Source organism: Folsomia candida, unplaced genomic scaffold, assembly GCF_002217175.1.
Source record: "Folsomia candida strain VU population unplaced genomic scaffold, ASM221717v1 Fcan01_Sc002, whole genome shotgun sequence".
NCBI lineage: Eukaryota > Metazoa > Arthropoda > Collembola > Entomobryomorpha > Isotomidae > Folsomia > Folsomia candida.
In genome coordinates this window covers 15,781,804-15,805,484 of record NW_019091194.1, presented here as the reverse complement: position 1 = coordinate 15,805,484, position 23,681 = coordinate 15,781,804, and the positions used below count along the sequence as shown (strand labels likewise).

Genomic DNA, 23,681 nt, shown 5'->3' with positions numbered 1-23,681 from the left:
AACCTTGTTTTTGTATCTTTTGATTGCATATCACAATCAACGCACTTTCAGTTTTGTTACAGCTGGGATTTTCTGGATTGTATTTAAAACAATTTTAATCGTAAATTATTATTGTGATTATTATTATTGATTTGTATTGGGATAAATATGTGGTAGCGACTTTTACGTGCGATAAGTTACCCAGTTTGTCAAGAAAATGAGCGGGTCACTGGAGATTCACGGATTTATAGACGACTGGTCGTCAATCGAGAACTACCTTTTCGATGCCCCTCAACAATCGTGCGAAGGAGATGGTGCGTGTTTAATTAATGGGAATTTATTTATTGGTATTTATTCTTGGTGACATTGTTGTTTGTTGCAGATTGGAAATGGGAGGATGATGAAGAGGAGAAAGTGTCCTCGACTTCTGCAATTTCTCCTATGTCGTCGGGACCTGGAGGAAAATGTGGAAAGACAACGTGGATTCAAGATTGCGTAATTTCTGTGTCCCCGATGGCGGATGTTCTGGTGGTGTGCAGAAAACAGAAAGCTATATTTTTAACGAGTAGGAAATAATATTAATATTAGGATAAAATATACCAAAAAAGGTTATTTAATTTATGCATTCTGACGACTTTCAGGTGAATGGGATGTTCAAAGTAGCAGGACAAAATACTGCAAACTGTTTGAAGGCAATCTGTCTCAAGAAGGGTAACTTCAATAATTAGTGACTCTCAAATTGAGACCTCAATCATTATTATTTAATACGCTGCTGTAACGTAAATAATATTTAATTTAGGGAAACTATAACGAGCGCATTGTGCATTCCATTGATTTCCAATAAAAAGTCTTCCCCAGGAGGACCAGATTGGACTTGTGTGTTAATTGGATTCAGCGACGGATCAGTCCGATTGTACACTGAAAGTGGGAGCATATTGATTGGTCAAATGTTTCATGATGAACCTGTGACTGGTTTTAAGTGTCGATCCTACAAGGCTGCATCATCGCATAATGAGCATGACCAGCTAGAAGAGGTTTTTATTCTATATCAAACGGTTTTGGTGACGATTGATGGATTTGGATTGTTTCAAACTCTACGGGGCTGCAGAAGTCGTATAGCTCGAGGTAAACTTTAAAAATTGAGTTAGGTATATAACATTAATCATTCTAATGCGTTAATTAGTATTATTTTGTTTAACTATCGGATATTTTGTAGTGCAAGCAAATGCTGCAGACGGCATGATGGATCCACCTCCCCTTTCGTACAAGAAATGGCAGTATGACAGTAAAGACGTTTCCGATTGTGAAAGCATTGGCCTCCAGACCCCAAGAACATTTGACCATTTGTTGACAGCATCCATCATTGGTGGAATCACTGCAAAACCAAACAAGATACCGTATACATCCACTGTGTTTGCCACTGTTGGTGCAAAACCCTACGTTTCATTCCATTATTGCAACCAAGAGGGGCAAGCTCCATTTATGATTGGGAAGTTGGCTTTCTCTGTTGCCAACAAACTCACAAGCAGCTTAATTAGTGCTGCATCGTAAGTTGAGCTAATAATAAATAGTCCATATTTTCGTCACGTGTATTAATTATAAATTTATTTATATGTGTTTATTTACAGGGGATGGCTTGGTTTTGGTGGAGGTGGAAGTGGAAAGCAATCTGGGCAGCAGGTTAAGCAGGAAAAACCTAAAATTGAACGTGCAACACCAATGGCTGGAAGGTGAATACTTATCATTTCGATAGGCTGATTATGAAATTGTAGGCAGAAACTCATTTTATCTATTAAACGATGTACTGAATATAGATTTGGATTGCCTGACAAAGGCCGGAAAGGAGAGTCAATTGTTATATCTCCGTGTCACAAGCTATCTGTTATAGCAGGTAATTACTTCGAAGCAAGGAATTACTGCCTTGAGTAATTACTTATTATATAACAGATTCATTGGGACGGGTTGTGCTAATGGACAACGATAGGGGAATTGCGGTTCGGATGTGGAAGGGATACAGAGATGCTCAAACTGCCTGGCTGTCCGCTAGTGATGATATGAATGCCAAAACTCGCGTGTCTGGAAGGAAAGCCTTGTTCCTCGTAATTTATGCTCCACGCAAAGGACAAGTAGAAGTGTTTTCGATGCAGCAAGGCCCAAAAGTGGCAAGTTTTCCAGTTTCAAAATCCGGAAGGTATCAATTAATTGTTCCGCCACATGATGATGTGACGTATAGTTTAAAACTGATCGAAGTGCATGTGTACCATAACAATTCTCATTTCTTGTACAGTTTGATTTCATTGCCATATGGCATGATGGGTTTGAACAACATTCCTTTGAAAGGAGTTCACCAACAAACGCTACCTTGTTTGTTTCTTGATCCTGAAGGTCAACTTCTTCAGTTACATATCCCATTTCATCTTTCACTAAAGTATGTGCCTGCTACTCTTAAATGGACATACGTATATGTACCCTTTAATTTACATTCATTTGGATACTTATTATTTGAATATATATGTATTTAATATAGTGATACAAACAATAGCAAATTAAAGGACATGCATCTATTGAAATCATTACAACGTATGCTGAGAGACAGACAGTCCTCAGTTGATGAAATTAATGGACTAATTTACGACATCAAAACCCAGACTATGATAAATCAAGCATTCAAGATTCTGATTCAATATTGCAGCCAATATGAAATTGTCTCATCTGTAGTTGAAGGGTATTTGGAAAAGTTTTGTGAAAATGGTACGTATGGCATTTTTTATATATTTTAAGTGTACACGTAAACTATGCGTTATAGATCATTTGTGTATTTTTTATAGAACGACACGACTTGACAGTTCCTTTTAAAATACAATCTCTTTTGCAATTATATTCGTGCTTGGTGGAAATGATGGAGGCTCCACCTTCTTATTCTTCATCGGGTGAAACTTCTTCCGCTGATAATGTAAAACTAAAAATACTAGTTATTAGTTATACACTCAATCAATTGGCATATTGACAATGCAGATAATGTATTTTTTAGACGGTGCTGATGTGCCTACATGCAACCGACAAGGAAATTAAACTAGTTAAAGATATGGCCAACAAAGAGCTTTTTAATAAATCATCACCCACGAAAGGAGTGTCCTTTGCGGACGAGAAATCTATTTTAAATGTCAATGACTTTTTATCACTTTTTCGTATTGAATATGATCCTGCAAAAATTAAGCTGACAGTAATGTCAAATGAGAACAAGACGCAACTGAATCTAAAAAATGACAATCTTGTGAATTTTGGTAAATAATGTACTATATCTTACGATTGAGAGACTTACTAATATCTTGTATATATATATAATTTAGAAAAACTTGTGTTTTGTGGATGCTTTAACAGCAGTTCAGATTTGAAGCAATGGAAAACTCTCTTAAAAAATGCAGATCTTGTACCAATAGAGCTGATCTTGGAAACATTGAAATTTTGGTGCAGTAATGCTTTAGCAAGTAGCTCATTTATTGGCATGATGAGTAGACTGTACCTTGTGATTCGTGCTATCTGTGATTTGGAAGGTATACATAACTTTAAAAAATCTTACTTTGGGATAATCATATTTAATTTGTTTGCTAAGGTGTGGCTAGTACAGCAAATGTGTCTAGCACGTGGTGGAATACGGTTCGAAAGGAGATTGCTCAAGGCCATAAAATATTTTACAATTACACATTTTCAATTGTTTGTCGGGCAGTAACCATTGATCTTAATCAGGAAATAGATAAAAACGTAAGAGAAATAATATAAATGTACCGCATAAGCATATAATCCTTAAAATGAGAATCAGTTTAATCATGATCAAACTTATTTAATTATAGGATGAGCATTTAAAAACTAAGAATGAAAAAGTTTCTGAGAAAGCAGAATCGGCTGTGGAAGTGGAATGTTTTGATGAGGAAGGTTGGGAAAACGTATCATTAGATTTAATACGATGGAACATTCTTTTGAAACAAATCGAAGACCTTAGTTTCCTTACGACTATTTTGGCACAAACCCCCAAATTAAGTAACCCAATTCTACCAAAATTACGAACTACTATTGGGGACCTTTCGGTTGTCTCGTTGCTGGATAAAGGGACAGGTTCGTTAGTTAGTTTGTATATGGACAAGACAAGACACTCCACTTGGTTAGCATTCTCTTGTGTAGCATTACAGTAGATCTGTTTTTGTTCGATTTTAGGCTGTATCGCAGAACTGGTTGGAATTTGGTTAACAGGTTTGCGAATGATATTTTTGACAATTAATTATTATTCAATATAGCTACTACTATTAACCAGTAATTTAATATTAATAATATTCCAGCTATTGGAGTTGACCCATCAGTCGTTGTTGACAAATCAGAAATCGTTATTCCCGAGTTGCAGGTTGCACAGGAGTATACTGTCAAAGAGATGAAGCAGAAACAAAAATTAGAACCTGAACTCTTTGAGGATAAAATGGAAGTTGACGAAGAAACACAATTAGAAGATGCTGCAAATGTTGGCTCAGAAGTTAGCTACATTGTTGGTGAGTGTGTATAGGAACGGAACATTTATGGGTTCAGTTGAAATCCGAAATCCAACTTACTTTCAGAATTGCTGCGATGTTTGAAAGAAAATTTTGCTGTATCTCTTAATTCCTCAATTATCCTTTCGAATTACTGTTGGGAATATTGTCTTGCGTGGAATAAAGAGGTCGACAATGTCAATTACCTGCAGGCTGCTATTCAATGCGTGGCAGTCATTCCTTCAAATTTCATTAAGCAAGGTAATGGTTCCAGTTTCTTGGATTAGAATTAAAGAATTAACCACTTGTGTATTTCTTAGGATTAATGTCCATGATGTGGAGTACTTTCATATCCAAACAACTTTCTAATATCGTTGCACGGAAAATCAAGAGAGAAAAGCTTTTAGAAAAGACCAGTGTTATCAATAATCCAGAAAGCAAAGTAGAATTTTTGAACGCTTGCGTGCGATTTTTAGATGAGTTCATGGAAAACAACGTTTTGTGTCAAGGAGTCCCAGTTCCGAAATCAAGTTTTAAAAAGAGTCACTGGTCTGGTGATGCATCAGCCTCTGCAGCAACTTTAACTGACCTAGCCTCCTCACAACCTCTAGCCAATTATGAAATGATTTTGCTACATTACCAACTGTCACTTGCTGCCCTATTTGTGTACAATTTTAACATTAGGAAAACAAGCATGAAACCCATGAATCTTTTTGATACAAAGGTAATGATCTTCCACAACACAAATGCGATTTCTTGTGCTACATCAAGTCTAATTTGTTTCAGGCTTCCATGATGTTTTTCATGGCGATCAGCAGTCCTGCTCCGTATTCTAATGAAGTTGATCTTGGACTAAAAGTTTTGAGAGAAGAATTTCTTTGTCTTGTGGTAACAAACGTGATAGGGAAGGTTCCAGAGGATTTAGACAATTCTGAGGACCCCGAAATTGAACCACGCGTAAAAATCTATATGGTCTTGTACATATATTTTATTCTTAGGATAGCTTTATCTATGATATTAATTCTTGTTGTAGATATCCCCATCACTGAATGGGGTGAAGGATTGCGAAAATTGGATCCATAAATGTTTTGAACTCGGTTAGTCCATGCGAATTGTTTAATTGTTCGATCCACTCACTTGATGTGCAGAATGAATGACAAATTTGTATACTATAACGTTTTATTTGCATTTTTAGGAAGAATTTGGGGGCTTGATTTGGATAGTCTACGAATTAATCAGGTCTGCGAGTATTACTCTTCAGGGTTTGACCTCCTTGGTTTGGAGGTAAATAATTATACACAATTTTTACAATCGTCATGCACGTATACAAACAATTCAATGTCATTCATTGTTTATTTAGTCAATCGGCGCTGTGACTGGAAAAGACATATTGGGGTCAAAAATTCTAGTTATCGCTGGGATGAGATTACATTATTATATCGAGTCAAACCGTGATTCAACAACAGAAATAGTTTCGTCCATGTCTACAAACTTGTCAAACTGGCTCAATAAACTGGTATGCACATAATCCAGTAAATGCAATCCTACTTGTGTGCGTATACATACGTTTTTAGGCACAATCCTGAACGATTAAAAAATATGATTATAATTTTTTTAACAGGATTATAGCAAATTGCGATGCTTGAGATTTCCAAAATCTTCCATTTCCGAGCTAGCTCAGCACGTTATTCAATTAATACCTGAAACAAGTTACGACTATAGGCTGGCAGACGATCTGCTTGTGTGCACCAGTTTTTTAGTACATTAAGTATTCCATTTTCCACGTACTGATTTTACTATCCTATTTTCGCATTGCACGTTGTACATATCTATAAATGACTCGAATAAACGTTTGGTCTTTCTAGTCTCCTAAATGGGTAATAAATTATTGCATTTTTTCATACAAATTGATGATTGTACACATCGTCAAATTGCAATTATGGCGAAAAGAATTTCATTTTATTTATTGACAATACGAACGACATTTTACATATAAGTGCATATTATTTTGAAACTTATAGCATATTTAAATATAATATAATAAAAATTGTAATATAATCGCGTCAGAGATCCAACTATAAAAGAATTTAAGTTTCGGTAGACGGTTTGAAGGATAAACAATTTGAGTTCGTTATATTTTTAAAAAAATAATTTTTTAATGAAATATAAAGTACTCAATTCATAAACCAAACTCAAGATGTAAATTACAAATGTGAATAGAATTATTTTTAGTCACTGTTAATCATCATGACAATTGGCGTTTCTTGCTAACGTTGATGTTTCACATTTTGCGAAGTACATATTTGAGAGTTTCAAGTTGAAAATTTATGCACTGCTCATTTCTCTACTACATATTATTCGCACCTGACTGACATCAACTAGCTTTTTAAAATAAAAAATGGACCTCCCCGGAACTCACGCGGAAATGGTAATCCACATAAGCGAAACAAGACGTTCGTATTTGTCATTATTGCATGCAATCAATAAAAAATACATATTAAATAGATGGAAGCCAATCCAGGTCTGAGATTGCCCGAGTGGGCGATCAAGAAGGTACATATCTGATTTTATTCTGAACCTAAATTCTAAACGTCCAAATCCGAACTGATTATTGTCGCACGCAAAAATAAGTAATGTATGTTTTGATTTTGCCCTCCCTCCCTCCCGACAGCGATCTTTCCTGTCTCCATACTTGGAGCAAGTTGGCGACATTCGACCTCCATGGCGATTTCAGGCGAGTATCTATCTCGCACCATATCGTTCTTTGGTCAAACTCGTTTCATTCCCACTGTTGTGCTTATCTTTCAGTGGGTGATCAAACGGCGACTGGCACTCATGGCTTGGCCACAGTATCCTGAACACCTCCGCTTTTTACTCAAGAACGGTCTCCGACGCCTCATCTCGCTTTCCCCCGAGTGTCGACCTCCCATTCATCAGTTCACTGAATTCTACTTTATGGAAATCCCAGTCGAAGAGCTTACCCCTCCAACCTTGGAACAGATCAAGCTCTTCATCTGCTTCTGCGACCAGGCGCGGCAGTTTGATGAGGCCGTTGGAATCTGCGACAGAGTGGGCAGAGGACGCTCAGGCGTTTTTGCTGCATGTTACCTCGTTCGATACTGCGGACTCACAGCGGAAATGGCCATCATGCAACTACGGAAAACACGACCTGGTGCAATTGAGACTCTTGCTCAGGAGAAAGCAGTGGAAGAGTATTACAAGGAATTATGCAATTGTCCTCCAGAAGATGCATGCTGGCAACCTGGTCGATTTCAGTAAATCGTTATTGCACGTTGCAATCCAGGGTCAGCATAAATGTTTTGCACACAATCTAAATCTTTGTGACTTTCAAAAAATAAAGGGGACATTTTATTTACTTGCAATAATCACACATTTATTAAGTATTGATGATTTTACACTACATAAATACTCCATATGCAGAGCTACATATTTAAATATATATTTTTCAGATCAATTAAGTTTCCAACAGACTGTTTTATAATATAAAGCACATATGTACATGTGTCATGTTTAAATAATATTTATATAATATTTATATAATATTAATATATACTTGTATCCGTATACAAAAGGTACATGTATTTACCCCACTCGTTACACATTTGTCCATCACATACGTTCATTTTCATGCTTTTAATGTTATTCCTTAGTGGAACAAACATCAAACTAAGAAAACCCTGAGCATTTTCATAATCGTATACAATATTTTACGACCAATCGATACCAACATATATCTGTACTGACTATACATATGTGACCTCTTGTACATATTACATAAAAGTCGGCCACATGAACTATCAACTCCGAATATTAAATGACGTGATGTGTTGGTTGTGGTTCACAGGTTTGTTTATTAAAGATGAGCCACTGCAACTGGCGTAGGAATTCACGACAATTTTGGTACAAGGAACTATGTATACTGCACTCATGGATTGCACTAAAGAACAAGTGCATACAAGGAATGGCTCATTTGTTACCCCATTTGCATAAAATGACATTTAAATTTTCAATCCGCCACTTGCTTTCACCTCTGCGATGGTATATAATAACACTTTCACATGTAATTAAGCCAAAGGCAGGAGCATTATTTCAAATCGTCTTCAACGCACGCTGTCTCATGGGCTGAGACATTTGTTGTTTCTCTTAGAAGAAAACCCAACCGAGGGGAAAATACTTAGTGACGCAATAACAATAAAAAACCGTTCACAATCTGCTTTCACCGTTGTCACTCTATACCAGCAGCGTTACGTAATATATTGTGTTTTGTGGAAAGAACTTGGCATTTGTTTTGAAATTGACATTAATTTTCCCAGTCACAGAAGGGGAACACAAAATAAATATTCCATTGACACCGTTTTTATGGCCTCCCGTTTTTATAGAGTGGTACAGTGTCAAGTAATATTTAGCTAATTCCAATCGTTAATGAATTGTGGAAAATTAAATGAAACGTAGAAATTTCACGAATTAGTTACTCCGTCCTTCTACAGAATGGGGTATCTTCCGAAATCTCGTGATCCATCTCATCCTCGTCTTCGTTTGTCAACAACTGCTTCGAGTCTTGACCCAATAGTGTCACATGACGACCCGCTTTCCCTGATCCGTTGTTATTCGACGTATTTTTCAGACAACTTGGTGACCTTCCAGCAGTCGGACTGGGGGTTGGAACGGTAATAAAGCTAGTTTCTGCCAACAATCTGCTATTGTTGAGGGCATCTTCATCATCAGAGTTGTTTCGGTGGCGACTTTCTCCTTGCTGGTTCCGGTTGGGGGGCACTAAGTTGACCCCAGTAGTTGGAAGAAGGGGATGGTCAAAGATGTGAGAAGGTGAACTCACCTCATTCAAGTTGTTGCAACTGGTGCCAGTTCCGGACAGCCTGTTACCACTTGTTGTAGTTGGAGAAAGTCTCTCCGTTTGCGACAGTGCTCCAGTTTTCAAGTCGCTGCCACCACCAGAAACGGTTCCGACTGAAATATGACCACTGCCGTTGGGCGAGTTGTTATGGTGCGTGCTCATGACCTTGGTCTCAGTGAGGGACCCAAGTCGCAGCACCGTTTGCATAGTTTGCAACGTGTTGTTGGTTGAGACACCTCCTGCTTTGTATCGAGCTGCTCGTTTGGTGCAGATCCCGTGCCTAAAAACGGATGGTGGCGTTTTCGCAAGGAATCGAATGAAGAAAGAACGAAGGAAAGAAACAGAAACAAAATTAGCCATTACTCGAAATCATAAATGAAATGGAATGTAAGATGTTTAAAAGTTTCACAATTAACAAAAAAGACTAAACTACAGATGTATGTTGTTCCAGGGATTAGTATTACAGCTTTTGACGAAATTATGCAACTAGTGCCACATGCAACATGTTGACAAAACTGGTAACGTTTTACGTTTCATTATTACAACATGTCTCAAAGTACGTAACACAACACAGTTACCAAGAACAATTAGACCTCAGAAAACATGGACGATAAGAAAAAGTTTGTTAATAAGGCAGACACGTATATTAAGTGATTTACAAAAGTGCAACAGAATCACTGCAGAAAATGGTGAGAGGTGCAATAGGCAACACGTTCTGTGTACAGAGACGGCACACCCGTGTGTACATGATACTACTAATAATACTGAATTGCACCTATTGCTAGGTCTGACATCACAATGGTACAGGTACGAGTAGAGTTAGATAAGCCAGAAAAATATACCATTTGTCGCTACCTGCTGAGTAGAAGGAGTAAATCCCGACGGTATTGTTTGGTCGTTATTGCGTAGAGGTAGGGGTTGAGTAGCGCGTTCAACGGATAGAAGAACACCAATAAAATTTTGGAGTCTGTAACTCCTGCAATTTAAAAACGAAAGTTTTTTTTACTTCACGCTCACTTTTTAAAACTCATTACGTCCAGGCAGGCAGGAAGGAAGGGAGGAAGGAGAAATCTCTCGCCGCATTTACTTCCATTTTCCTCCCCAGTAAATTACGTTGGGTGATAAAGACAGTGAAAGTAAAGTGAAAGTAGTTGTGCGTACCAATGAGTGGATAGCCTCCCACTGCGGTTAGGCCGAAGAAGGCAACCGGAGCCTGGATTTTTAACACAAGCTTCATAAAGTTATATCATACATATTCCGATATTTTCCTTGGCACTTACCCAGCAAGCAAAGTCGCTGAACACTAATATGCTCATCTTTTGCGCGATGGCCTGACAAAAACAAAAGTAATTGACTCACATGGCATAAATAAATGTAGTTGGAGCTCAATCAACCTCAAGGACATGCAAATTTATAAGTGTTTGTCCTCCACAGGATGAGCCCCAACGTATAATTGATATAAATAAGTATTCAACGTAATATGCTGTACCGCATCTGCTGAGGATGCTCCTGGTGCGGCAATTGCCCCTCCACCGTGACCAGCCACTGCTCGGTACATCTGAAAATATGCCGTGGCCACAAGGAGGAAGGCCAGGCCGTTGAAGAGTAGGAGGAAAGCGAGGTAGACGATTGACCCCACCGAGTTGGCTTCCATGGGCAAGCAAATGCTAAAAAGCAACAAGTTTCAAATTATATGTTCGGATTTGTGACATAATTTTATAAAACGGAGGAGAAAATTTGGGGTGCAGGGTAAGAAATGCACTCCTAACTGCATGATGTACGCAATTTTTCCATGAAAATTATTGTTGTAAAAGATTTTTGCAGACTTTTCACATTTGCAAAACTCTCGAAATATCACGTTGAGGATTCTCTTAAAGAAATAATCCATAACTTTTCAATTTTACTTTAATACAATCTGGCAAGTTTTTAATTTAAGAAAGTAGCCGTCTAGGTCAGTGACCATCTATTATCTATGTGGCATCTATTGGTTAGCATTGTCTGGCATGATAGCCGTAAATAATCCGTGTCATGTCAAGACGTTAAAAACGTCTCGGAAAACCCACTCCTTTTTGTACTGTATTATTTACGAAAGTGAATTGTAATTCGTTAGAGAACTCATTGCACGTCCTCTGACAAGGAATGAGTTTTGACAGTGGAAGGTCGAAGCCAATTTACTTGAAGTACGAAACTCGGAGAAAGCTGTACAAACAGATATCGCACATACCTGGTTTTGGAGTAGGAAGATACGCCGACGAGAGGCAATGCAGCCAGAACCATGGACAGAATCCACCCCAACGACATGAGCTTACAGGCACCCACAATTGTTAAGCGCTTGGTGAGATGAATCGCACGGGTGAGAGCATACCACCTGCAGGCCATCAAACCCGCATGAGGAGAAGGAAAATAAAGCGCCCCAAAGTTTGTTATAAATTTACCTTTCTCCCGTAATTACGACGAGTGTGAACACTGACAGCTCGGATGCGAAGACGGTGAGGAATCCTGCAATTTGACATCCCCACCTATTGCATTATAGAGTGGCCATTATTAACCTGCACCCATGAAAAATAAATGCAGTGAATAAATGAATACCCCAATTGCCAATCGATGGCGTAATTGAAGTAGGATCCTAAGGAGACGAGGTCCTCTGTAGCCACCATCAAAAGATAGATTCCCATGCACAAATCTGCCAACGACAGATTTGCCATAAGTACACGTTGAACGGTCATCCGACCAGGCGCCAGCAGCAGGACGACGAGGACAGCCGAATTTCCAATTAGAGCCAATGAAACCACAACCCTAAAAAATAGCACCCAGCATCAGTATAATTAAACTATAGACATATACATACGTTTATATTGGAAAGTCGTGTATCACTAAGATTTATGTGGTTCTGCTACTGAACTTTAGTAGCGAAATGTGTTAATTAGATTCAACTTAAGCCTTACTGAACCATCTACTACACTTTTGTTTGTTATTTTTCGCAGTCTGACCATTAATTATATGGTCGAGAAATGGATAGAGCGTATTGAAAGCAAGAAATGTATTACTGGTCATTGGTGGGAGAAAATCAGCCTTGGGTGAAAATGAAGAGAGCCCAGGTGCACAATGGCGTGCAACTCTCGGTTCAAGCAGTGCTAACTAAGGCGTCTTATGCAATTGAATTTAAGTGGTTTCTAATTAAGTATGTATAGGTCACTACTTCCTGAAGTTTACATAAACCGACGTACCAGAAGTGAGACGAAACTATTCACAAATCTACCCCCATTCGATATGAGTACATATGCTATCCTCACTGATTTAAAGCAATTATACATGCAAATATCCGAACCATTTAAAAAACTTGCGCAGCATGTATTCCGTAATTTTAAAGTGTTTTTATCAAAATAAGGAGTTCCCATCAACATATATGGCTTGGTTGAGAGAAAGGCAAAGGGGACATATTTATAGTACAGACATAAAGTACATAATGGGAATGGAGGAAAGTCAGAGCTTCCTCCTTTATTAATGGAAGAAGCAATGAATTGAGCCACTGAACAAGAAATAGATGAAAGTGTACAGATTCGTTGTGAAATAAATTTCGAGCAGAGCGAAACCCAAAATCCAGCCAAGGCGATCAAGGGCTCAGTTCCACAAAATTGGAGGTGAGAGTATCCATCTGACAAATGTAAATTACACTTGAAACGCACACCACAATTTTGCAATGTAGTGGATGTTCAACCAGAAAATAGAATTCATCAAAGACTTCTCCAAGCCTCCTCTTCCGATTTGTCTTATTGGCTTTTACTAAATCTGATGCACGGCTGACTGAAAATGTGAATTTTTTATAGATTATGCACTGAATCATCAGATAAGGAAATATTCATGTGTGACGATGCTCCATTTTGTATTTGACATTATGTAATCATAATTTTAAAAAAATTTAAAAAAAAAAATTTATAAATGTAACCATGTAATTATTTGATATCAAACAAAACTTGACTTGGAGGAGGAAACGTACACATGAATTTTAGTTTACAAATATATTTTTGCCTGATGAAGAAATTCTGTATGAATATCGAAAGCTTGCAACAATAAATACTTCAAGTTAAAATGTCCTCTGATGCCGATGTAATGGATCAATATATATGTCGAGGATGGAAACATTTAATAAATCAACTAAGACCGCTCTACGGTGGAGCCCTGGTCAAAGATATCCGAAAACTGGAATTCATGTACAAACGTCAAATCCAATTCCACAACAATACAGTATTTTTAAGAAGATGCCAAAAAATGAAAATCATCCCCAGGGGACTTCACAACCAATTCATCACAAAAAAATTTGGCTCAAGGTCTTATTTTACAAAAATTGAAGAAGAAACAAACCAAAAAATCCTCAAAGGACTCATCAAGTCGAATTTTCAAGACCTATACGAAATAGACAAGAAAATATATTCACTCCGGAACCAAATTAGATGTAAATTACCACAATATTGGCATTTGATTTGTCACCTAATAAATCGAACACGACAAAAAACCAATGATTGTATCAGAAATCGGCAAATCAACAAATTCAATACTTTAATGAACGAGAAATTAAGCCTGATAACAAAGGAAAATCCACAAACCATTAAAAAAGTCATCCATAACTTATCATCTCATCCACTCTCGGAGAATGAACAAAAACTACTCTCATTAGGTCTGAATAACTCCCTCCCAATCAAAGACATACGTGTAACAATGATGGATACAGCTGCAATTATTGACTTGAAACTGCACGAGACCGATTTGGAGGAGAGAGAAAAGGAACAAGTCAGAGCCGGAGTATCACACATCATGAAAAAACAAATTAATAGTGGAAACTATATGAACAAAATTGATACTTGGATATCCTCATCGATCAAGTCCCTTACCACAAATAACAACATTTGTATTACTAAGGCAGACAAAGGAAACGCAGTGGTAATTTTGGACAAAAATGATTATAACCAAAAAATGCAGACAATGATCAATGAAGGCCCCTATGATGAACTCATTCAAGATCCTACTCCAGATTTCACAGATTTAATTGAAGTCCACTCAAGTTCATTGAAAACAAATGAAAAGTTATCTGATGCAGAATACTCCAAAATAAATCAAAAAAACTCCCAGAGCTCCACTTATCTACGGTGCACCTAAAGTGCATAAACCAGACACACCTCTCCGGCCGGTGGTAGATTTCAGAAGTTCCCCTACATATAATCTTGCAGCAATGTTGTCCAACATTTTGAAGAAAGTAGCCTCGAAACATGAATATACTGTCAAAAATGGAGAAGAATTCGTGAAAGGAATAAAAAATATCAAAATACGACCAGGGGATCAAATGATTTCTTTTGATGTTGTCTCACTTTTCACAAAAGTTCCCATAAAAGAGACCCTGAAAATCATCAAAAAAAGACTTCAAGATTATGATAACCTAAATGAACTGACAAAACTCTCAATCAATGATCTAATGGAGCTGATTAAAATTTGCTTAAAATCCACCTATTTTAAATACAATAGCAAATTTTATCACCAAACTGAAGGTACCGCTATGGGATCCCCCATCTCACCAATAGTCGCAGAAATATTTATGCAAGAATTGGAAAAAAAGCTTGTCAAAAACAATCGCAACATTATCTACTGGCGTAGATTTGTGGATGACGTCTTTGCCATAATAAGGATTCGAAGGAAAAGCCACATTTTAAGTCTAATCAATTCGTTCCATGAATCCATTCAATTCACATTTGCGGATGAACAACAGGGACAATTACCTTTCCTGGATCTCATGCTGTACAAGAAACCGGACAACTCGATTGGTCATCAAATTTACAGGAAGCCTACGCATACAAACTTGTACCTGAATTATCACTCTTTTCATCCCCCGGCACACAAAATTGGCGTAACGGATACCCTGCTGACAAGAGCTTTAAGACTGTCAGATGAAGACCATTTAGAGAATGAAATCAAATACACAATCAAAATCTTGGAAGAAAATAATTACCCACGAAAAATGATTGAATACAGACTGAAGAAAGTCAAAAACAAAATGCAGTATAACAATAACAACAACTCACTAGACGAACCAGTCAAAAGAATTATTTTACCGTGGGCAGGTGAAACCACCACAAAAATTGCACGATTTCTAGAAAGAAAACTAGAAATGAAAATAGGTTACATTCCTGGCCCGAAGTTATCCAGAATGCTAACCAACACTAAAGAGAAACCGAGAACAATAAATTGTGGAATTTATTCAATTCAATGCAGTAATTGTCCAGCAAAGTATATTGGAGAAACAGGACGTGATTATACTACAAGAATTCAGGAACACATTCATGCCATTAGAAGTGGAAATGTAAGATTATCTCCTGTTGCTCTACACATGCATGAACATGAACACAATTTGGACCCAAATTCGTATAAATTAATTCTAAAAGAACCTAGAAGATATTTTCGGAAATTTAAAGAAGCACTGTTCATCAAAAGTACCACTAACAAGATGAATATTTCGAGAGGAGTCGCAGTCAGCCCTATCTGGTCAAGTACACTAACAAACTTTTTAACATATACACAATAGCCCTCAAAGTCCACGTAAAAATTTATAAATGTAACCATGTAATTATTTGATATCAAACAAAACTTGACTTGGAGGAGGAAACGTACACATGAATTTTAGTTTACAAATATATTTTTGCCTGATGAAGAAATTCTGTATGAATATCGAAAGCTTGCAACAATAAATACTTCAAGTTAAAATGTCCTCTGATGCCGATGTAATGGATCAATAATCATAATTTACTTTATTCACATGTCAAAGGTTTGGACTTCCAGCTATACTGCATTTAGTATACTGTTCAAGTAGAATTTCTAGCTGTTCAGCAATGTATACCGTGAAAATATTTATTTTTGGAAGGACCACCAGATAACAAATAAGTCAATCAATCCCTAAATCCATCCCTCAATCCTGTGCGGGCCTTCCTTCTTAAGACTATCGTCCTCTTCAATACTGCTCAACACATATATATCGAGTCAGAGATATCTGAGTCAGATACTATCATTAGACTAGGGTCGGATAATCTGACCTTTCGACTTATGCATCAAATATGCGCGTTACAACTAATACTAATCAATGAAATTATGAATAACTACGAATATTTTGCAACACTGCAAAAAACCAACAGCACCCATTTGATTAAAACCTCTTTCAATTCTGAAATATCTACATATAAGTCTTATATTGTTTTTACCACAGCTAATTGAGCAGTTGCCCATTGAATCAGTTGCATAAAATGTACATATGTAGCTACCCAGCCGAATACTCTTTAGTATTTACTGACGCTGTTGGTGGACGGGGAAAACTACCTGTTTGATAGCGGCAGCGAAAGAGCAAGAGATAAGACCATCACCGAAATAAATTGAATGCTTGGTATCAAATGGGAGTGGAGAATATTACGTATTCCGTTGACACTCCTGCCACCCCTTGATTTAATCAGTGGGACCGACGGGAGAAAGGAGGCGAGACTAAAATTGGATTTGAGGGCAGTGGGAAAAGTGTACAAGCTTATCTTCACTCTCCCATCCACCCAATGCTCACATGCATTTTTCGCAGCGGGTGAAAGTCTGCAGCAGCAACGTGGCAGAATTAGAAAGCAATGCAATGACTAGCTCCATATTGTACCGTTGGCTGACTAAAAACAATACCCTCCTATTGAATAACGGGTTTTATTGAATTTTGAAAATTAGATTTGAAAAGTCTCGCTTAAATTGAATGTTGACGTTTACTGGGAGGGATTTACCGTTTATTTCATTTACGGCAAGAAAAATACAAAAACAATTATGATGTGATATGAACTCGCAATTTAAACGCATTATTCAATAATTTATTGGAAACACGTTTTAAATGGATTTCACATATAAAAAATAAGTTGCCTTTTATCACATTTCTAATGCGGCCCACGAACTCCTCTCCCAGAGGTTTTGGACCCACAGAGATACATCCAAGTATAAAAATATGTATATGCGGTAACTACTTGTCATCATTCATTTATGCAAATCAGGATGACAGTTTGTCTCAGACCTGACAACTCACTTGGCTGTATTTGTATTTAATTTATGAATATTTTGCATAAAGATGCACATTCATATCGGACCATTTTTGCTTCACAGCACTTTAAGTGCACTTATATAGTAGACAATTTTGGACTAAAAACTACCGTCGTGCAATCCTTTCTTACACAAGACAACTATGTGCATATATACCGTTGTGCTTTACAAATTTATATCAGATGGATTAGAGAGGGGACAAAAGATTCCGATGCCATTATTCGCAACTGACGTGGGCAGAGTTTTCACTCCATCGTTCGTCATGTCATCAAGCAATCGCCGCAATCTTGCTCGTAGGAGTATATCTAATTCCATGCTCGCAGCTTCGGTTCCACCATTTACTACGACTACCATCCTGTACTGGATAATTGGAGCCAGTGCATTATGACCAGGCCACCCGCACACTCAGGCAGGATCAGCTTTCTCTCTCTCCTCTCAATGGGAAAGTGGCCCAAAATATGCCAACTTTCTCCTCTCGTTCCCAACTCCTCAGACAGGAGAATTTAATAATAATTCGAAATTTAATCCAGGGTGAAAGCTAGAAACTTTAAATAAAGATTTATTTATGTAGTCGATTTTACCGTTAAATATTTTTTAGCTTTCTTGTGGTAAATATTTTTCTAGAGGATAAAGTCGAAAATGTCAGGTACCATTATCTTGTCTCATGCGTAATGTTTTCTTTGACATTTTTGGTCGTCATTCCAATCTAAATTCAACAAACATCTTACCAAACTGCGCCCCTAAGCCACACACTGCCCATGATATCTTCACAAGGGTTGAATGCGTCTGGGATAGGAGTGCAAATAACTTTGGGGTGTTTTGGCTTCATGCTGACATTGCCATTGCCACAATGTGTGATGACTGTAGGTGAAGGGTCAACGCTGTGATGGTGAAAAACGCCAAGATCGTCATCAATTCCGGAATCGGTATTAATTCCTGTGGGATAAAAAAGACATGTTTACATTTCAAGATTGCTATATAGCCCAAATTATGCATTGTCTTGAATAGGTATGTATGTATAGGACAAGTTGAAACGCCATACGCTGGCTATATTGCTAAAAACTAGTAAAACTACCCACTAAAAATAGCTAGAAATTTAAGCTGAAAAAGACTATCCCTCCTTCGTTCGTTTCTATATACATGCTTTAGACGAAATCCTCTTAAGAAATAAGATATGTGAAAGGTTTGTTTGGTAGAGACATTAGTTTTTGTCTGTAATGTAATGGTCACTGAGTTGAGAGGCTGTGAAAAAGCATTTATTTTCATCTCAAACAAAGTGGACATTAAATTCAAGAAGGCAGGAGGAAACCTCGACCAAACAGAACCCAACAATCCGAAAGACAAACATTCGAGAAATTCCTCACTTGAATCCAAAACATCTCCGAAAGACCTCGTGGGGTCCCTGGAATAAGGATCAAAAGAGTCCAGATGCTCACGCTCTTTGAAATGCTCCACCGGATCATCTGCTGGTCCGTCATGATTACTGTCAGCTTGTTGACCTCTATTTCTCAGGTCACCACCATCGCCATTCCTCCTCGTTGTCCTACTTTCTCGACGCTGCCTACGCAATAATAATGCATGCTCCTTCTCATCTATGGCTGCTGCTGCTGCTGCTTCTGGGCCTGCCTGGTCTGGTGTCCAGATTGCAGAATTAATTTCAAATGATGATTGTCTGCTGCCAGGGTTTACAGATCTCCTCCTTTCTTTTGTGCTGCTGCGGATGGTGTTGCTGGGCTTGAGGGGAAGTCGGCTGTTTGTTCGAGGAAACCTGTTGTGACCGAGGTTCTTTTGCACTTCCGTCGCCGGAGAAGAAATGTGTGCCTCTGTGGAGCTGCTGGTCATCGTTGTTGTTGTCGTAGTTGTTCCTGAAGCCTTATCACAATGCTCTTGAACAGTGGCTTGAACATGTTCCTGCAATTACAATATTAAGACTCTGAAACTCTATGAAATAATTCGGCAACGAGAAGAGGGTAAAAAGAAGGCTTATTTATATCAGGATTTAACTTGGTTGTAAGAAACTTTCTTAATTTCGAGGTGGTGCTGAAAAGTTGCATGAATTGTGAAATACTGTAACGATTTAACAATCGGTTAATGTGAGAAGTCTGATTCCTCATAAAAACTTTCAGTTTATGTCTCAACAATCCAGAGAAAATTGCATTGTAGAATGAAATCGAAAGTAGAATTACAGACTTCTTGATCTAAATTTCCTAATCAAAAATCCAAGGCAGTAGTTTTCAGATTTGCGTTTAGTTCTGCGCCATATTCTACATATGTACATATACTGCACCATCAACGGAACGGGGGAACAAACCTCGTCGTGAAAACTTTTCTACCTTGTTTGCTAAGAACGAAAAGGCTTTATTCAATATGACATTTCTTAGCAATTACTGTCGTTCCACTAAAAGTTGAGTTCAATAATCTCTTTTCTCTGGAGGTGTTAACGTCACCTCTCATAAACTGGTTAGCCACAAGGAGCTGGAATGCTAAGGGGTCGAAATGAGATTTGGTGAAAATTGCTGTTCTTCTCTTAATCATAAATCGTGCAAAGTGATAAGGGACGGAAATCTTGAAGGCAAAGATGAGCAAATTCAGCAAGTGGAATGTGCGACTAATCAATGTATACGAATTTCATATCACCTACAATTTCTCCCCGACATATGTCAGACTGTTCATAATTAACACTTATTTGATAATGCTTAATGCTATTAAGAGTAACATGCTACTGAAGAAAGAGAAAGTGTTTGGATTAAATGGGACTTACTCGATATACTTGATACGTAACAGGGTCGTGGGCTTCGGGATTGGCAAATCTAAAGAGTGTAAATCATTAATTAATAGAGAGCATTTAATTCTTTTTGCACTCGACCCAATTAGTTTTGTCTCATTTATAGGACGTATAATATGTACGTATGCAGGTCTATTGCAGCAATGATAATAATTACTTACGCGCAGCAGTGATAGGGCCAGGTCAATACAGCTTTTTGCAAACTCTGAAAGTGGAATACAAAATTTTTCAAAATTTCTTACCCCAGCGTTTATGTAACTGAAGAGATAATATGATCCAACTGATTCGTAACAAATAGAACCAAATATTTTTCAGTAAATAATGCTCATTACTTTCACTTGTTACATGTGCTTGTATTTAAACGACATTGGAAAGTACGATGCAAAGGAATTAGTACTTATGTAATGCACTAATATTGCATACGTCATAAAACCACGGAATTAGAAATACCTCAAACAGAATTAAAACTTAATCGAATGAAAAATCAAACATGTGCAATTGTTGCTCTATTGTAGAACCTCCGAACTGTCATCTGTCCCTTCAAAGTAATAACTTTGATGCAGAAAGCTGATTTAGGCTTTCGCCAATGTCACATACAAAAATTTAGTTGAAGTCTAATCTCGTTTCACCAGATTTAATTAAGTCCAATTTAGCAAGACAAGTAACTTTGATTTGTGATTAGTGCATTGATGCAACGCGTCACGTACATAATATGAACACAAATGCCGTGAGGGATTCACCTCATCACCCAGTTCAACAGAACATAACACCAAAGATCTATTTATATTCTTCAAATTCTACCGCAGATGACGTCTACATAGGCGAAAATCCTGACTAGGTCAACGTACATACATGCATAAGTGTGTGCATGTTGATAGAAATCGCGTGCAAAAGCGTGAGAAAATAAATCTAATTACTTACTTGAAAATGGTAAATGGAAGGAATGACGTTGAGTGTCCAAACATTTTCCAACTTGAGGATTTCGATGCCTCCAAGTCCTTGAGTGGGCAGATACGTTATCGAAGTTTCCGATAAATCCCTGAAGAGATCAAAATCATATTTCTCTCGTAATTATTATCGTAAGTTGTGAACGTCAAGCTGAAATGGAGATAAATGACTTTGGGGGCAAGCTGACAACCTCCTCGTTATTGTGCTACACTGCACAATTCAATTCATTAGGAGCACGATCAGAATAAAAATTCCCAATGTCTAAAGACTCCATTCTTTGGAGAATTGATACAAAATTAGTGAAAGTCAAGTGTACATGATCGCAACAAGAAGAAATGGCCCTCGAGAAATACGTGCAAACGCAGAATATTACATTATCCCACTTATTTTTTTCCTTTCTTCCCTCGCACCCACTCACTCACTGTAGTAAATACACTGTTCAGCTATAAGTCCCTCAATATTATGGCACAAGCCGTACAAATTGCGTATTTCTAAGATACACACAACTTGAGCAAAAAAACACTAATCGTAGTAAAGGCTCAACTTCTTGGAGATTGGGTGGGTCGTGACACTTGAGCAGCTTATTGGATGAAGAATCGGACACTACTTTCATTTAATATTTGATTTGAAATAAGATTGGATTTGGACAGATGGAGAATTTAAGCTGTCTTTATTCTCAACGTTGTCACCACCGTCGTTGAGGATTGCTGTAGAGTCCCAGGAAAAGAAATAAAGCTTATCAAGGGTTGGATCATGTTCATGGCAATGTTTAAGTTTTACTGCGGCATGGGAGGAAATCGTCTTGTGAGACTGAATGGTCTGTAAATTGAGTGATAAAGTCCTTCGCTCTTACTCCCAAACTTTCTCCAAAGTTCATCTCCTGAGTTATGTATTGCGAGTATTGGGACATAAGTGGGCAGGCGAATAGGAAATAAGTTTTTTTCTCTCGCAATCCAGGAAAATCAAAGTCTGCTCAGAAATGCTTCAATTTTACCAATTCATCCTTTTTCTCGTGTGTGAGTAGGCGCATACCTACATTTTTGCGTTGACGTACATGTATGTGCATGAGTTTCGTGATGTTAGAGCCATAAGGTGGATTTCGCAGGGCTCCGGAAACAGAGTTCCACTTGTTTTCTAGTTATAAATTAAAAATGCCACTTGAATCCCATTTATTTTCCGGAAAAGAATTTGGGAGAACGTGCCTTTTTATAAATAATATTCTTCTTCTTTCACATTTACGCAGTTGTACACGTTCGTATGTAATGTGTATATATTGACGACAAGTTTTGAGCCGACCTTCAAAATCCACTTTTCCAATTCCTCAGTGGCTTCCTATTTACATATGCAATTTACATTTACAAGTGCTTGGTCACCAACTCGTAGAGGAATTTAGAAAAAAAAGTATAGCTTAGTAAAAGTAGTTTAGAAAGTAGGTCGAAGGGATAAATTTGGGAGACGAGTAATAAAATTTAGCATTTGTCATTTACTTTCACTTTCTTCACAAAATGCAATTTCATATGAATTTCGAGGGACCTTGAATAAATTGAGAAATTGACTGCGTACGTATATATATGCAGTACTATTGTATATACTTATATGTGTCTATGTGGTCCGTTTATACCAAATATTTTCTGTAAAAATTGAAAATGGGGTCATTTGAGAACTCAAATGTTTACATTTTTCTGATCGAAAATCGAGATTTAGATTGAATGCAGTATATTTTAAAGTATTTATTTTAGGAAAGTGAATATGAGATTTGTGGAATATAAGAAAGATTTGGGTGTAGAACTTACAGGACTCGAAGGTACAGAATCCCCAGGAAGCTATCAGGGTGAAGCGTCGTTAACTGGCGATTTCCATTCAATCCTCTGATGATTAAATACAAAAATAAAGCATTATTATTAGTTCCTGGAACAAAATCATTTGCAATGTGTAAATTATGTAGTAACAATAATGGCGAAAATAAAGTCGAGAGTGTTGCATATTCATATTTAGGTAAATAACTATGTTTATTTATTTCTGAACGCCACCTTCTCGAGATATTAAACAGGTCATAAAATAAATTGATCTTACAATCGAGCAATTGTTGATCCGTTGAAAGCCAATGGTCCAATCTCGCGTAGATTATTGTAACTGAGGGACCTAGACACCAAGAACAAAAATATATTTTAGGCATCATGCAAGTATCTACTTGGAATTTTGTTGTACGAATCATAAATTAGTTGCAACTTGCAGTTGGTCATGTATATAATGGACTCATGTAAAAAGCTAAGCCTGCAACGTCCGACAAAAAAACTGCTTCATGAAGAACGACACGTTTGTCTAAAATTAAAATCGGGACCACAACAGACACAAGGTCCACTTTTTGAACTTACAGTTTTGCAGTTCCAATAGCTCCTTACACACATATTTACCTACTGATAAAGCAATATTGCCCAAGCCACAGAAATCGGAATGGGTCTTTCACTCATAACTTTCACCA

General features: G+C 37.5%; 3 protein-coding genes across 7 annotated transcripts in view; 2 read left to right on the top strand and 1 right to left on the bottom strand.

The window, feature by feature from the left end:
- Positions 1-51: 51 nt before the first annotated feature.
- On the top strand, positions 52-6,370 carry LOC110844645 (rab3 GTPase-activating protein non-catalytic subunit). The gene is made up of 24 exons (XM_022090895.2): positions 52-293; positions 362-544; positions 621-690; positions 779-1,104; positions 1,196-1,526; positions 1,608-1,709; positions 1,794-1,870; positions 1,927-2,170; positions 2,267-2,407; positions 2,507-2,730; positions 2,808-2,932; positions 3,011-3,263; positions 3,330-3,533; positions 3,593-3,741; positions 3,831-4,092; positions 4,192-4,227; positions 4,314-4,517; positions 4,584-4,757; positions 4,817-5,220; positions 5,283-5,453; positions 5,530-5,593; positions 5,692-5,780; positions 5,857-6,012; positions 6,118-6,370. The coding sequence occupies exons 1-24, from the start codon at positions 197-199 to the stop codon at positions 6,262-6,264; spliced, it is 4,233 nt and encodes a 1,410-aa protein (XP_021946587.1). The 5' UTR covers positions 52-196; the 3' UTR covers positions 6,265-6,370.
- Positions 6,371-6,712: 342 nt separating this feature from the next.
- On the top strand, positions 6,713-8,017 carry LOC110843044 (dual specificity protein phosphatase 23). The gene is made up of 4 exons (XM_022088956.2): positions 6,713-6,924; positions 7,002-7,049; positions 7,168-7,230; positions 7,305-8,017. Exons 1-4 carry the CDS (start codon positions 6,895-6,897, stop codon positions 7,773-7,775), a joined length of 612 nt encoding a protein of 203 aa, XP_021944648.1. The 5' UTR covers positions 6,713-6,894; the 3' UTR covers positions 7,776-8,017.
- A 9-nt stretch (positions 8,018-8,026) lies between these two features.
- Positions 8,027-23,681, bottom strand: part of LOC110843509 (lutropin-choriogonadotropic hormone receptor) — a 33,674-nt gene continuing 18,019 nt past the window's right edge. For 4 of the 5 annotated variants that reach the window (XM_035847728.1, XM_035847729.1, XM_035847732.1 and 1 more), the window contains 15 exons: positions 23,273-23,341; positions 22,993-23,067; positions 21,173-21,290; positions 20,413-20,456; positions 20,228-20,276; positions 18,831-19,377; positions 18,195-18,402; positions 11,959-12,165; positions 11,805-11,888; positions 11,594-11,737; positions 10,859-11,036; positions 10,650-10,700; positions 10,531-10,582; positions 10,225-10,345; positions 8,027-9,649 (listed from right to left, as the gene is read on the bottom strand). In XM_035847728.1, coding sequence (XP_035703621.1) covers positions 8,986-9,649; positions 10,225-10,345; positions 10,531-10,582; positions 10,650-10,700; positions 10,859-11,036; positions 11,594-11,737; positions 11,805-11,888; positions 11,959-12,165; positions 18,195-18,402; positions 18,831-19,377; positions 20,228-20,276; positions 20,413-20,456; positions 21,173-21,290; positions 22,993-23,067; positions 23,273-23,341 — 2,611 coding nt within the window. In that variant the 3' untranslated portion in view covers positions 8,027-8,985. Of the gene's footprint in view, positions 9,650-10,211; positions 10,346-10,530; positions 10,583-10,649; positions 10,701-10,858; positions 11,037-11,593; positions 11,738-11,804; positions 11,889-11,958; positions 12,166-18,194; positions 18,403-18,830; positions 19,378-20,227; positions 20,277-20,412; positions 20,457-21,172; positions 21,291-22,992; positions 23,068-23,272; positions 23,342-23,681 lie in introns of all 5 variants that reach the window. The other variant, XM_035847730.1, reaches the window with a different exon arrangement.

Coding starts and splice junctions, on each gene's coding strand:
- LOC110844645 (XM_022090895.2), top strand. CDS start 197: ATGAGCGGGTCACTGGAGATTCACGGATTTATAGACGACTGGTCGTCA. Junction 4,093..4,191: donor GTTGCTGGATAAAGGGACAG/GTTCGTTAGTTA, acceptor GTTCGATTTTAG/GCTGTATCGCAGAACTGGTT. Junction 4,518..4,583: donor AGAAGTTAGCTACATTGTTG/GTGAGTGTGTAT, acceptor ACTTACTTTCAG/AATTGCTGCGATGTTTGAAA.
- LOC110843044 (XM_022088956.2), top strand. CDS start 6,895: ATGGACCTCCCCGGAACTCACGCGGAAATG. Junction 6,925..7,001: donor CCGGAACTCACGCGGAAATG/GTAATCCACATA, acceptor CATATTAAATAG/ATGGAAGCCAATCCAGGTCT. Junction 7,050..7,167: donor CCGAGTGGGCGATCAAGAAG/GTACATATCTGA, acceptor CCCTCCCGACAG/CGATCTTTCCTGTCTCCATA.